At 52.0% G+C, this 15,686-nt stretch overlaps 1 protein-coding gene across 1 annotated transcript in view; it reads right to left on the bottom strand.

The window, feature by feature from the left end:
* Positions 1–9,481, bottom strand: part of LOC119093513 (autophagy-related protein 2 homolog B) — a 31,854-nt gene extending 22,373 nt beyond the window's left edge. The window contains exons 1-7 of the mRNA XM_037216471.1: positions 9,223–9,481; positions 6,798–6,966; positions 6,208–6,357; positions 5,151–5,253; positions 4,441–4,627; positions 757–885; positions 300–412 (exon numbers count right to left, since the gene is read on the bottom strand). Of these exons, the coding sequence (XP_037072366.1) occupies positions 300–412; positions 757–885; positions 4,441–4,627; positions 5,151–5,253; positions 6,208–6,357; positions 6,798–6,966; positions 9,223–9,390 (1,019 nt within the window). The 5' untranslated portion in view covers positions 9,391–9,481. The remainder of the gene's footprint in view (positions 1–299; positions 413–756; positions 886–4,440; positions 4,628–5,150; positions 5,254–6,207; positions 6,358–6,797; positions 6,967–9,222) is intronic.
* Positions 9,482–15,686: the final 6,205 nt, after the last annotated feature.

Below are 15,686 nucleotides of genomic sequence, written 5' to 3'. Positions count from 1 at the left end.
ACACAGCACTTTCCCTCAAAAAGAAGATTCAGATAATGTTTCTATGGTACCACCACTCTCCATATTGCCACCCGTCATGACAACACGACAGGTAACAACTGTTCAGTTGACAATAGTGCCCGCAATCTCTCATAGTCGAGGGGAGGGGGGGGGGGCGACTAATCAGTGAGTCACTACGAAAAGCTCATCGCTACGTAAACACCTTTCAGTTTGGCAAATCATTCGCTTTGAACAGACACGCGGCCGGCCGGCGCCACGCCCCGCGAGAGCGCACGCGCCTGGCCGGACGCGCTGCTGACCTCTTCTCCACCCGTTTGGGGTCGATGATGCCGCTCATGAGCTCCATCAGGTCGTGCAGCTGGCGCGGCCCCAGTAGCGTGCAGAACGAGCCCGACGTTATCTGCACATTCAGCTGCGAACACCACATCCACGGCGCTGGTCAAGCTGAAGGCCAGCGTCTCATGTGGCAGGGCGACTCACTGACCTGCACATCAACATGCCCCGAATCCTGAGCAGGCGTTCAGTTCCCGGATCACCGCGTATACCAACGCGGATCAGTACAGTATGTCATGACAAACATCCATGGTAGAAACCATCTCCTGACGCAGTCACAAAATTGACACGTTGTGGAGACAATGAGTCATTGATGCACGTTACTCGTAACAGTGCTCTCCAGTGGCCGGCCGCCCCCGTTAGGTACAACAGCTCATCCCATGCTCCTGCCTGGGCTGCTCCGCGGAGGGCGTGGGAACTGACCTTTGGCCCGGGGGCCGTGTCGTGCACCTTGACCTCACAGCGCAGCTCTGTGCGGCCGTTGAACTGGCCGAGCAGCACGGGCTCGCCGCCGGGTGGCGGGAGGCCCGGCTGCGTCTCCTCCTCGTCCTCCTGGCGGTCGGGAGACGCGTGACGGCCACGGGCGCGCACCCGCACACTCACACCGCGCCGGGCAGCGCCACACATCCTGGAGCGGCGCCCGCACACTCACAAAGCGCCGGGCAGCACCACACATCCCGGAGCGGCCCCCGCACACTCACACTGCGCCGGGCGGCACCACACATCCCGGATCGACGCCCGCACACTCACATCGCGCCGGGCGGCGCCACACATCCCGGAGCGGCGCCCGCACACTCACACCGCGCCGGGCGGCGCCACACATCCCGGAGCGGCGCCCGCACACTCACACCGCGCCGGGCAGCACCACGCATCCCGGGCCGGCGCCCGTCGCTCACACGTGCTGCACGAGGTGAGCCGGGGGCGCCCTGACTGGCATCTTAGCAACGGTCGTGTAGGAGCACCCTCACCAGCGTCAGAAGTGTACTCATACGTCTGAGCGTAGGCAGGCCGAATAACCCCATGACAACCAATGTGTGTAAAAAGAAACGTTCAAATACCTTTCCACGACTTTCACAAAGAACAATAACATTGAGCAATCCTAGGAGATTAGATCAACAGGTCGCGCCAAGTGACGACAAACCGGTTTGTTCGGTTCTAAATAACAGTTTATCAATGATCTAAAGCGAAACTCGCCCGAGTTGAAGCAGATCACTTGTCTTAAGCGTTACACAGCCATATGAAGCCATCGCGTGATTTCTCACGACATTACGCTCGCACTGCATCACGAATAAACCGTGATGAGCGCTGGTTATGGTGGCAGAAAATGTCTGCTGACGATACTTGTGCGATTTGCTTGATTTGGAAGACCTCTAATGAAACGTTTCAAGTGAGAGGGTCATGTTCTAGGTGGACGCTCGCCGTTTAAATATACACATACCGGAGATCGGTCACGTGTGCTTGATTCAAAGTGCAAAAAGGCCCTCTCAAATTTATCCTTATACGCTCATATGTTCTCTTAGAATGGCAATTTCCACAGAATTCTTGCTCGGACCGTTTGCTCAGCCCCTAAGAACACGAAGTCCAACAGGACTTGCTTTCGTTTCAAAAACTTGTGTTTACCACCGTTATTTGGAGACATTGTTACCAAATACCGTGTCATTCATTGTGCGAGAGCTAGAAACAGATAGTCTTAATCAGTGCGCAAAAAGACGAAACTTCACGCTTCAAAATTTCGTTCATGATATAACTTTTACCTCGTCAGCCACGTCATAGCCTAGCCGCAACCTTTTGAGGCAAATCTGTCCCCGCTGTTCAGGTGTTTGCTCACCGATTGGCTAATCTCGGTCTGCGCGAATGTTGAAGGTCATGCCTGAAACCCGCTCCTGCTGTGCACAACACCGATCTGCGTCATGGTGGAGGTCATGCCTGAAATCCATCCCTGCTGTGCACAGCTACCGATCTGCGCCACGTTGGAGGTCATGCCTGAAACCCATCCCTGCCGTGCACAGCTACCGATCTGCGCCACGTTGGAGGTCATGCCTGAAACCCATCCCTGCCGTGTACAGCTACCGATCCGCGCCATGTTGGAGGCCATGCCTGAAGCCCATCCCTGCTGTGCACAACTCTGGCGAGCCTTTTGACTGTCAAGTAAATCAACATGATTCCAGTGTTCCATGCTTCCCGCGAACCATGCTAACTATTCCGTAGAGCATACAGGAGCCACTGGTTAAGCGCACTAAATGCAGAGGGTGTTGGTACCATGGGCGCATGTACCTCATTTCGAATTTGGTTGATGCATAACGGTCATGCGCCCTTTCTGGTAGTCAGCTTTAAATTTGAACTATTTTAGAATGCACTGGAACAATGTTCGTATTCGTCACGGACGTCAATGAACCATTCTTAAGGCACTTAACACCCCAGAAGCAAAAATAAAGCTGGTTCGCACCACGTCTGGACTTAATGGTACAGCATATTGAAACCTCAATATTAAACATGTTTTGAGCCGCGGACCTTGGTGAATCAGGTAAGCTAGGCACCTTGACGAGACGTGGACCTTTTTGAATCAGGTAAGCTGGGCATTCTGACGAATGAAGAAACCGAAATTCGATCAACCGAAACAGGTTATGTGCCTGCCAGAGACCGAGACAGCGCTACTAGCGCCTGCCGAGACACCTACCGAAAACCTGAGAGGATTACACGAGACCCGCTACATTGGAGAGGATCAGCCGTTTGCAAGGCAATGTGTTCCTATACTCAAATGAGCTACTTCATATTCGTATTCCCTGGATGGTGTGGATTATGTAAACAGGCACATCTAACATACGCAGGCCACCGGCGCGCGTCGTCGAGAAACTGCCCAGTCAGCACAACAGGATACGCGGTCGGTGTGTGATGCGACGGACCAACCCACCATCCTGCGATGCTGAGTCACGACACCCTGCACGTACAGCTATCAGCGGCTGCCAGCAGGCGGCTGTGTGCGCTGCAGGAACAGGCATGACGCACACTCCAGTAGGTAACTTAGAGAGACGCTGATTGTCACACGGTCCCGATCTGGGACGCTGGCGTGGCCGACAAACACCTCAAGTGCCGTTTGCGGATCTACATAACTGAACCTCACAACCGCTGTTGCCACCTGCTGCCACGGCGGCGACAGTTATTAGTGGCTTGCTGACACAGAGACAGCTACCGGAGCTCAGACAGGCTTCTACCGCGCCAGACGGGCGTTTTCTCATCTCCGCTGGATTGGAGGACCCCACAGTACCCCTAGTCCTAGTTAAGCTCCCGCTCTCTGGAGAACTAAGCACGCTAGAGCCAGGCTGGCCCTGCACACAAAGACATCGGACTGCAAGCGTAAAACTGCACTCAATGGGTGCCATGGAAACCTGCGCAAGCGCCCCTCCCGCCCCCCCCCCCCCCCCCCGCACACCCACACCCACACACATACCGATCGGTTAAACCAGGTTCACCATTAACAATAGGATAGATGGGTCAGTTGTGCCTTTCTCTGAACAGTATGCCATCATAGAGCGAGAGTGGCACTGTATATCCCTTTGCACACTGCGCCATAAATCCCTCGTATGCAATAGTGGGCATGACTCAGTGAGTTGTACGCGCCATGTCACGCAGGTCCGTCCTTGTGGCCATCGAACATTCCGTGTTATCTCAACAGGTACAGCGCGACAGACACTGCAAACGCCGCGCTACAGCGGATGTCAGACTAGACCGGATATCTGATAATATAGTCCCGGGTAGCACAAATAAGGTCAAGAAAACTAGAATATGATTCTCACACTATCAAATTTGGCGCTTCTGAATCAGGTTGATCCTAGGTGGCCTGATGTACTCACATGTAATCCAACCACATGACCAATAATACGATAGGATATAGCGACTCAATACAGGGATGCCATTTAGAAAGCATGCTCCACGAAAACCCACGTCAGCTGACGTCACGGGTCCCCGCGCCCGCAGCGTCATCGCCCCCCTCTCCTCCCAACCCCTCCCCCCTCCCCACCCGCTCGGTCACGTCACCGGTCTTCCGCACTCTGCCATCACTGATACCCGCCCCGTCACCGACCCCCCTCCCCGCGCCAGGCGACTGACCCGGTCCTCGGAGAAGGAGGCGGCCATGCAGCCGGGCGCCGCCCTGCAGGCGGCCGGGAACTCGGCGCAGTGCAGCGTGACGCGGTCGAGCGAGAGCCGCTTGACGGAGAGCGCCGCCGGCTGCAGCGGGCCGCCGCCGCCGCCGCCGCCATCCAGCTCCCGGCCCGCCTCGTCCATGTAGTCCATGCTGCGTGGCGGGGCACGGCTCGGGTGAGGAGGAGTGCTGGGCTGAGAGCGACGCTCTGGTCGGCCCTCGCTCAGTGACGGGGGCACGGCTCGGGTGAATAGGAGAGCTGGACTGAGGGCGACGCTCCGGTCGGCCCTCGCTCAGTGACGGGGGCACGGCTCGGGTGAATAGGAGTGCTGGACTGAGGGTGACACTCTGGTCGGCCCTCGCCGGTACGCGGCGGCCGGACGGCAGTGTTCCCCGCAAAACGGCACGGTCAGATCTTTGTAGAAACGGCGCGAGCGGCACGCTCAGAATGTACGGCGCCAACAGTGCTGATTGCATTAATCTCGCAATGTGTGACCAGGCTAGTTTGGCAGGCTATAATACGCACGGCATGTGCTTAACGGTCAGGAATGTCTCCCGGAGGGCCTGAGCGACTTGCTATTAAAAACGCCTGCGCAAAACTGCATCCTACACATAACGAGCAGACAGCCGTCGCTCGCCCAGACGCCCAACGTTCGACCAGCGGGCGGTCACCCACCGGGCTATTTTGATCTCGACGCCGACTCCGCGTCCCATCTCCTGGCCCACGTGCTCCAGCCGCACCACCGTGTCCAGGAACCGCACCTTGATCCGCATCAGCACTGGAACGGCCGTCGGCAGTCATTGGACGCAGACAGTCGTGGCAGCAGCACAGGCCGTCACGGCAGCAGCACAGACCGCCACGGCAGCAGCACAGGCCGTCACGGCAGCAGTACAGGCCGTCACGGCAGCAGCACAGGCCGCCACGGCAGCAGTACAGGCCGACACGGCAGCAGTACAGGCCGTCACGGCAGCAGTACAGGCCGTCACGGCAGCAGTACAGGCCGTCACGGCAGCAGCACAGGCCGCCACGGCAGCAGTACAGGCCGACACGGCAGCAGTACAGGCCGTCACGGCAGCAGCACAGGCCGTCACGACAGCGGCACAGGCCGTCACGACAGCACAGGCCGTCACGACAGCACAGGCCGTCACGGCAGCAGCACAGGCCGTCACGACAGCACAGGCCGTCACGACAGCAGCACACGCCGCGCTGAACAGATCAAAATCGTCTCCAGCCAAGATGCAGCACTTTCGATGTCTTTTCGAAATTTACTACGAGACAACGGCAATGAGGGGCGATTTGACACTGGTGCACTTAACACTTGGTGATGTTTGATGTTTTGCATTAGACTGCGGCGACGAACAGCGAACACTTCAAGCGGAGCGACGCCATTCTGGACCGCTCGATACCCCATCCACATCCTGGCCAAATCCATATCCCACACTGGTCTAAATCCCACGACATATCATTCTGACCCAGCCAGAGGGCAGTCTCTCGACCGAGCACCGACCCCATCCCCGTCTCTCCCTGGTCAGCCGGAGCGTCCGACCGGGGTACCGGTAGTGTATTGGTTAAGTTGCGCGGCTGGGGAAACAGAGGTGCGGGGTACGATTCCTCGGTGCCCGTCCTCTGTGCCAGGGTGACTGGCGGGTGACGCCATATAGCCTCAGCAAACAAACGCGCTGTACAGGGCCCCAATGACAACAGCGGCGCGTCCAGCCGCCGCGAGCCCGACCTGAGTCGATGGCGCCGGCCAGCGCCTCGATGCCCTCCAGCGTCTGCGTGTCGGCTTCGACGCGCTGGTCGGCCACCTGGCCCAGACACTCCTTGGCCATGTCCATCGTGCTGGTCGACATGCTGTCCAGCATGGAGTCGAACATGGCCGCTGCGGCGCGGACGAGGCCGGCAGTTAGCGGGGCCGGCGGGCGGAGCGGCACCATACCACAGTGCGAAGACATCGTCAGCAGGGAAACCAGGCATGGGGGTATCACGACGCTGCTTGGAACAGCTGAGGCCACCGACAATGAACTCCGGCCGAATAAAGCGGGTACCAAATCACGGTTACCAAAAGGCGTACTGCCCCAGATCTGCGTACAACATAATGTAGAGATAGTTCAAAGAAATGTAGCAAGCCAAGACAGACCAACACAACGTTACTTGACGTCGCTGCCATGCTGCCAGCCTGAGCGCCCTCTCCTCACAGAGACCCGATACCCCAGCACAGGGCGGCACCACCGCGGCCGGCACCCACCGTCGTCGAGGCCCCTCTCCTCACAGAGACCCGATACCCCAGCACAGGGCGGCACCACCGCGGCCGGCACCCACCGTCGTCGAGCATCTGCTTGGCCTGCACAGTGAGCATGAGGCCGCTGATCTCCACATAGCTGCTGGCCGTGAGCAGCGACGACCAGGGGATGGTGACACGCACACGGCGGATATAGCCGTCCACGAACTCCACGGGCAGATTGTTGGCCGCGCCCACATCGTTAAGCGCCTGCCGGACGAGAAGCTGCCGTCAGCGAGCCGGCGGAGTCGCCGCTGGACACACGTGACAGTGGCGGTGCCTCGTGAAATGTTGGATACCGTTAGTCAGTAATGTTGCATCTGAGCTGAGGACAGGTGAAATAGGCTGGCTCCATGCTGGACATACAATAAATATTTTTCTGAGTGAAGCAAGGGAAAAGCAGTGAGTGGGTTGCATGCAGTTTAGTCTGCAATACACTGGTCAAATGCCATGACTAAGCTGCGCATGTTTGATGGGACAAGATCTGCTTGATTCAGCTTCTGGTCCCAATTCAGGTGGCTGACAAAAAAGATTGAAAACATAGCAATAGTGAGTTGTTTTTGTGCTGCAGGATTCTACAGCAATAGTTCTTCCTGACATTTGCAACCCACTAAAATAACATTTCATAATAAGTATAGTCTCCAAAGAAGCTGTAGAATGGATAAAAGACATGGCATTCCTTATTGAAGAACAATATCTACATTTAAAAAGCAAGGTTCATGATCAGCAGAGCACACACAAAGCATGTCCACATGCCTTGTTTTGGCCAAAGCAACTAATTGTGTTGTCACATCATCGTTCCTTTAGTCATCAGCAGATGATTTATGGCCTTGCCTTTAGCATCCGACTATATCTGAGCCCCTAATTAATTGTATTCTTGCATAACCATCTGCACTGAGCCCTTCATTGGTAAGGTTAATACATACAGTTGTATCCAAAGAAGTTACTAGTAGCCATGTCACATGAATGACCACACTCCAAAGTGAAGGAATGCTGTGATGCAGTTACCAGTGATGCTGCAAGTAGTAGCTTGAGGGTGATATTTGGCAATGAGGTATGGGGGCCCTGGTGGCCCAATGGCTTTCTGAAAGACTCTTCATCATACATGGTGCACAGGCAATCTCAGGGCATGCAATCTTCCCAAAGTCACTCAATATTTGCTACATTGCCTCAGGAGTCCCCTGATGTCAGATCTGGCACGAGCCAATGCATGTGACTGAACTTTGCATGTGAATTCTTGCTAAAGCACAGTGCAAGCATAATGCCTAACTATTCTTATCACTGGGCATGCATACTGATTTAAGCTCTGTGCTTGCAATAAAATGTGTAGACTTAATGTTAAGGTCAGAGGCACTGGGGTGCTTGAGGCTTACAAAGGTGTGAATTCTTGTCTATGGTCAATATGATCATTATGCTCAATGTAGAGCTCAATGATCCCCAATTATCCTATCCTGCATGGGGGCAAAGCAGCATTAACTTTTACACAGGGACTTAACAGACATGGGGCCAATCCTGCTATTTTAACTGTTACCATGCTCCTTGTATATCACTGCTTCTCTGAACAGGAGCTCTCAAATAGGCTTTACATCATTGAATCAAACCTCCTACTGGCCTGGTAGGCCTCTGGTCTTTCCAACTGGGGCCTGCTTTTGGGCTCACAGAGCTTCCAGCAATGCCCTATTCATGCATTTGACATGACATTCCTTTGATCCTCCAGACTTTATCAACTGGAAGGATTTTATCTTGGCTACTTAAAGCCTTTTAAGAGGTAGACATTTTCTCTTGGTTGCCTTACAACCCCTCTTCTGATTTGATTGAAAGTGTCATCTCTATCATTTAGAGCATATAGTCAGTATCATTACGCCTCTTTAAATTGCAAGGCACAATCAAAACAAATAGTTGCTTCCATTGACAAGTGACAATGGAGGTGGCTGCCCTATTGCTTCTCTGGCTGCAATGCCCCTATTGGCATACCAGAACATAATGCTCCAATATATCAAAAAAGCACCATCAGCCTTTCCTTTTCTTCCCCTCCTTTTCCTTTGTGCCTAGATCAAGCATGACAGACACCACTAGATGCAAAAGTCTGAATGCAAAAGTCTGAGTAAAAGGACAATAGCAGAAAATCACAGAAATACCACACACACCAAGCTGTTCCACTGCTAGTGTCATGCAGCTTGATACAAAACTACCTTATGTCAGGGTACAGCTAACAGAATGTTTTGGCCATATGTCTTTGTATATCCAATTACATATTACAACAGACCATGTGTCACAGAGTAAAATGCACCAGTGCTAAAAAGTTCTCCCACACATCTTTAGTTCAGTGATTTGTTCAGGCAACTTTAACCTCTATGATCACTATGAAGGGCAGACCCTGGAGTGTTATTTGCATCCATATTACAAACATTAAGCTAATTTTTGCCTGTTAACAAATCAAAGAGCCTTTCCTAGCATAGGACTTACATCAAAATCCAAAAGAATGTCCTTGATTTCTCCAGTGCCCTCGTAGATGTCGACACTCAGTTGCTCCAAAGTCAGCTTCTCCTTTAAAAATTGACCTAGATATCGCTGCAGTAGATACCTGCAGGCTCTTTTCTTGATGCTATCTGACCATGGAAATTTCCAAGGCATTATGATCTACAAACCCACTCGGATATTGGCCACGACCCCCCAACAAGCAAATATCCTCACAGACAAAGCGATCCCGCGGAACTCCGACGCGACACCACTCGCATAACATCTGCGTTGTGCGTGACGTCATGTTTGTTTTGCTTCTGATCAGCCTGCGTTCAAGAAGTCACTCAAGGACGAGAAGTCACTGCACTAACCATTGCGGTTCAGAAAATAAAGTTTTGGAAAGGGTTTTGGAGCGTATGCGACACCAGATTTTTTCCTTGATAGGTCCATCTTTTCTCAAATTGTGGGAGGCTTGAGTCCTCTCAACTGAATGTGAAATTACACCCGTGGTTTGGAGGATGTTCATGGAGAGACAGAGATTATAGCTTAGCTTAGATATAGCTTAGATAGCTTCCTATTCAACTGGGGCGCACCGCTGTCCCCCCCCCCCCCCCTCTCTCCTTACGCCAACATTGTATCTAGCCTTCCCATTTACCAGTATTCAGAAGACAGTTGGCCAGACAAATCAAGAGACAATTCATTTGAATCGCATTTTGCGAGGTTAATGATTTTTTACGACATCTCCCTTCCCACTCAACTCATTTTGTGAAGCTTCACCGATGCATGAGGATAATTCGCCTGAGATTTAATAGTAATAAATCTACATGTGCCACTTCTATGAAGCTACTTTTTTCTCCATTGCTTCAGAAGATGTACATTTTCACCTTATCCGACAAAGATCAGCAATTAACAAGAAATGAAGGTAATGGACCATGAGGCGTGGGATCAGCTACCTAGAGATGGTTCAAGCTGACCCCGTAAAGACATACATTTTTGACATTGCGCCGAATATGTCCGTCGTTGATAGCGCTTCCATTCCCAGCGCATGCGCAGCGTGCAATTCGCAGCGCTGAGTTTAGCGTGCGGCTGTCGTCGATTTATATAAGGGCTATTGTATGGACGCACAGTGGGCGTATGTAAAAGTCAAGCGCAGAAGCGTCAATCTCGCCCAGCACTCTGGTAGACCGCCGATTGGTTGATTTTCGTCAATGCTGGCAACCGGGGCCTACTGTGCTCACCCGCCAGGGTCGGCCAGCCACGTTCGTCAAATCGGCAACCGATTCAGTTCTGAAGTGCCTGCCCCACAGCTCAAAGAAAGCGCCTTCCTCCCAATCAATACGTGGCGGGGCGTTGGTTCGATTCTGTATGGCGCTCACTATTTGCCCATGGATGGGGTGGACTGGGCCAGGGATTCATGGGGCTTGCCCCCTCCCCCCTCATTAGGTACGAGCGAATTTCTTCACTACGACACTTCTGAAGATAATTCTGGACTTGGTAATCAGAAAAAGCTTGTAAAATTCACAAGTTGGGTTGATGTTAAATGATAAACTGATGTCATGTTTACAGAAACCAACATGAACAACGACGTGTAAAGGGTTAAACCTGCAATTTAGTAGCAAGACAAGCATATAGACCAGTGAGCATGTACGGCACGTAGTTGAAATATTGTTTTACGCACCAGGAAAAAATTGCGTGGATAGCTCACTCGCACGCTTGGCACTTGATGTACCTATAAGCGTTGGTGGGGTCTGTTGGTCCGTTCGCGGTGCGTAGGTACTATCACTGGAGCCCGGACTTGCTCGTAAAAAATAGCTTTCATCGGTCGGAAATCATGGCAGTCGCTCCCCGTGGCAAATCATGGTAGCCTCCCCCTCGTCGCAAATTCTGGCTGCGCCCCTAATCGGCCCGCGGCAGCAGGTGATCAAGATAAGGTGAGGCGAAAGGGCTGGGTATACCGTGCCGCGCATTGCAGTAAGTTAAACCTTCTTCACAGAATTCTGCTGCTGGTCTGGAATTTGACGATGGAATGATGGAGATCGGGTCAGATCAGGTCATACGTAACAAGCTCTGATTGGCTTGGGCTCTGGTCCCAGAAATGCATCCAATGTGAAAGCGTTGCGGCAACCAAAATGCACTCAGATCTGTTGGCTGAGGATCTGACATTGTCATTCACTCTTCAGTGGGCTTTTAGTTGACCTGAAGATCCACACAGATGAAGCGTGACATTCCTATTTCTATGAGCATACAAATCGCGGCCGGCTCGCAACGTCCCAAGTCAAAAGGGCGGTGCGGTCCCACATGGCGGCTCTGCATGCACGACGCCGGTCGAGCATTCAGACTGTGGCGATTCAAGACACGGCGCCAACTTATTTCAATGTCCTGTGTGGATGCGCGAGGAAGAGACCTACGGAGTCAGAGCAACGACAGGTGTGTCGCTATCTACGGCATGGCGCAATGTCGAATCCAAGATATCCCCACAGTCCAAAAAACTTTATGCGCAGGCAGCAAAAGTCAAGGTAATAGCATGCAATGCACAGACAGGTTATATTACCGCGCTTTGTCTGATCAAAATTTTCGTCCCACATTCTCCCCCCCTCCCCCACCTCCGCCTACGTGACTCTTTTTCAACTGATTCGACCACGCAGACCCAGACAGGTACCGTCGAGTCGCCCCTGGCCAGGCGTTCGTACGCCCCGGCGGCCGTGCACCGCTGCTCTCAGGATGGCCGGCATCCCAGCCCTCCGGCAACAAATGGTCTGTGGGTCATTCAAGCCGTCCGCTATCCTAGCCCTCGAGCTACGAACGGTCAACAGCCGGGCCCGTCCGGCCGGACAGCGAACGGTCCATTCCCCTTGCCCTGTATGTGCACCCATCACGCGCGGGCGAGGACCGCCGGCACCGCCTACCAGTGAGGGTGGCTATGACGGCCATGGGCTGACGACAGCCTGTCTCGCACGGCCGGCTTGGGTGGGGACCGGTCCAACCGCACCATGGATGTCGTTGTCTTTGAAAGGGAATGCTGGCCTCATGTTGAAATGACCGAAATGATCTGAAACAAAAGCGTTTTCCCATTCCTCACTTCAGTTGTCATCGCATTACACAGCACCTACCAATTAACACGACTTAACATTTTTTATCGTTTGTTGTATTGCTATAATGCGTTGGAAGGAGGCTGACACAATGGTGGGAAAACATCTTTATAAACAATTATTTTGTCAATGCATAGATTAATCCCCCCCCCCCTGCGGTATTAAATGGCCGGAATCTTGACCTATGTTCAAGAAATTTCCCACCAAATCGTAAAAATCTTCAACCCCCTGAAACTCTTAAATCAGTTAGGTGTCGCTCTGAGATCCCTTTCACCGTCCGTGGTTGCTCCTTTCAGCTGTTGTGTGACGCGATGTCCAACAATTTTTTCACAGCGCATCGTATCATGGTCTGCACAAAGCATCGCCCATGTCAGTCTTTATTTACCTATAATCATTAAACACTGACAAGTCGCTAGAGCTTGAATCTTTTTGAATGCGCATATGCATCTACACAATGTCCGTTAAGCTTCCTAGATTCCAACGCCTACGCATCTGTGACATACGCCAACACGGTCATGCTGTCCTGATTTCTGCGATGGCTACAAAGGCACGGCATTCTCCCACGCGTCCGAAGCGAGGAACACAAAAAAACGTTCATCGAAACCAAATTCAGTGCATCGCAGGGGTGCAAAATTTGCTGAGTGCCATACCATAGCGTCGCATGTCATCGATCTTATTTTTGTGTCCACCTATAAATTGAAGTTGTTAACTGTTTAGCTGTAAATCCTGACTGTCAGTGTTAAGTCGTCTGCATATTATTATGTGTCATCGGCAAGGTAAGAAGCGCCCGGGGCATGGGTATCAAATTCTCAACACGATTGAAGGGGGGGGGGGGGCAGAAAGTGAACGTCGTCTCCAAAGGAGACAGGTACGAAAAACTTCACACATTCGGTCACAGATCCAGAAGAGGGGGGTCATAACCCCCTGGAGAGGCCCAAAGCCGGCTGAACAGATATAGTTTTTTAACACAAAATGCACCAAAATTTAACGTTTCTGGGCTTCCAGCCGACTAAGAGTAATCGAGGGCGAAAGTGAGATGCCCACGAATAGACAAAAATAATTATTCACTGAGGGGGACTGATTGGGAGATTCTAACGCCCTTATGCTGTCTAGAGACCCTATGCTTTTTCGGGGACCTACATGCCCACTGCAAGGTCAATTCAATCGTTAAGAATCGTTCAGGGGGCCTCTGCATTGCGTCTCGGATATTGTTTTAATGCAGGGTCTTACGCCCTTGTCGGGAGTCCCATTTATCAACCTGCTCGGCCACACCTGATCATTCGGGGGCCCTCCACATTGTCTCGGGTACTTCCTGTTTGAATTGAGTGTCCCACGCACTGGTCGAGGGGCCCCTCTGTTCCCCACCTTGGCCACACAGGATTGTTTGGGGACTCTGCACGTATGGCATTTCAATGTAGGGCCCTAAGCTCATATCGGGACCATCTGATAACCTGCTCGGGTACACTCTATCTTACGGGGGCCCTTCGCACTGGGTTTTGGGTAATTCTTATTTGAAAGGAGGGCCTGACGCTTTTGTCGGGCAGCTTTTGATAGGTGACTCGGGTACATTCGACCGTTGGGGGACCTCTACATCGGGACCTGGGTATTTCTTATTTGAATGGATGATCCTATGTTCTTGGCTGGGCCCCATCTATTCAGGTGCTCGGCAGAGGTAAACGAGTGTCTTTTCTGTCCCTGACAAAATTTGGAAAAGCCTGAATTGTCACCTGTAGCTAAACCTAGCAAAAACCGTCACCATATAGGTATAAATGAGGTAAGGCACACGAAACATATACAAATGAAGTGCAATGAGTCATAAACATCACTAATAATCTCATTTGGGATGGTTAATTTGCATTAAAGCATCATTTACTGGCCATGCCAAAACCCCGGTGGCTACGGTGTAGGTCTTTGTGTACGACTGGCTTGCGCAGCGGGCCCAGGGCCAGTGAGCACATTGGTTCGGTTCAAACACAAGGCGTCGCATGTACAGAAAAAAGAGAGAACTGTTTTGTCAGCGGCCGCATCGCAACCATAAATGGCGCGTAATAAACCTCAGGCACCATCTCACGACATACTGGGGCAATGCCAGTGTTGGAGAAAGAGCTCTTGCAGGGTTTAATCCATCCATACAAATCACTCTCCACCGCTTTGCTATCAGTTGTGCACTCTGTTTGGTGTTGCAAACTGCACTACCCGAAGTTCAGAATTCCTACGCCGTTTCATATCACAGCTATGGCCTATGTCTATAATTGCAGTGTCTGAAATATAATTTCATAGTTTTTCCATTATGCCCAAAATTCAGGCCTCTAGCATTTACGATTAGTTAAAAAGTGTTGCCGTTGACCCGGACTTTCAACGATCGGATGGTGGAGTCAGTGGTCACACATAGCACTGACGCTTATCCTAGAAATGTATATAATCAACAGGCTCGAATTAAATCTAAAATAGAATTGCTGGCCGCCCCCTTCATAACGCATTACAAGCGGCACAAACCATTACAACTAAGAGACCATTCCCTATATCACAAATGTCAAGGACGTATATTCATGGCTTGATCCCCGGTCCTATAGACGTAATCGTCCTAACAAATCCCTTCCCCCTGTTAGAACATATGCTAGAGACATTGACAATACAATAACATCGGGCTCTTAAAGAAACGGCAGAGAGGCGGAGCAAGCAGGCTGTATGAATTACCATTTGTTCAATGTGCGTCTTGAGCGTTCCCCATATAAAAGTCAGCCATGTCTTACTCAAAAGTGATGTGTATTTTTCGCACCATGAAGACTGCGGTGGCACACTAATGACTATGCAAAGGCAAAACAGGGCAGCCATCAGTGATCTCGCATTTGTCAAATCACGACTCTTACACAAGATGCTTCTTTGAGGACGAAAACGAGGATCCCGTCAACACCACCCCAGAGCGCTACATCGCTCCCACTCTGATATCCTTCTGAGTTACCCTGGGGCGATTTCGCGGAGTCGGTGGGAACGTGAATTGGCTCCAGCAGGATGACACGATACCGCACACCCAATGTGTGCCGAGTCACCCGGTTGTGTTTTCTGAATACGTTGATGACCTTTTCCCTGGTACACACATCAGCTTGAGACTGTCGATAAATGGCTTCTCACTCGCCCCACCTGTCGCCCCTGAACTTTGTTGTCTCCCTGACCACAAGAACGACGTCCACATAGACGAGCCAGATTACCGTCAAACGCTTCAGGCTGCCTTTAGACTTGAGATGGGAGGCATCACCGTCGACGAGAAAGACCGGACAGTCGACCGTCTGCAGCGGGTTCATGTGTTGTGCACCTTGGGCCGCCAGGGGGTTAAGTTGATAATCTTTTGCTGCCACGATTTGACGGATTTGGGATATCTGA

This window comes from Pollicipes pollicipes, unplaced genomic scaffold (genome assembly GCF_011947565.3).
Source record: "Pollicipes pollicipes isolate AB1234 unplaced genomic scaffold, Ppol_2.1 Scaffold_4002;HRSCAF=4701_pilon_pilon_pilon, whole genome shotgun sequence".
In the NCBI taxonomy this organism is placed as follows: domain Eukaryota; kingdom Metazoa; phylum Arthropoda; class Thecostraca; order Pollicipedomorpha; family Pollicipedidae; genus Pollicipes; species Pollicipes pollicipes.
Note: the sequence above shows the minus strand (reverse complement) of the source record. Positions and strands in the feature narration are given on the sequence as shown.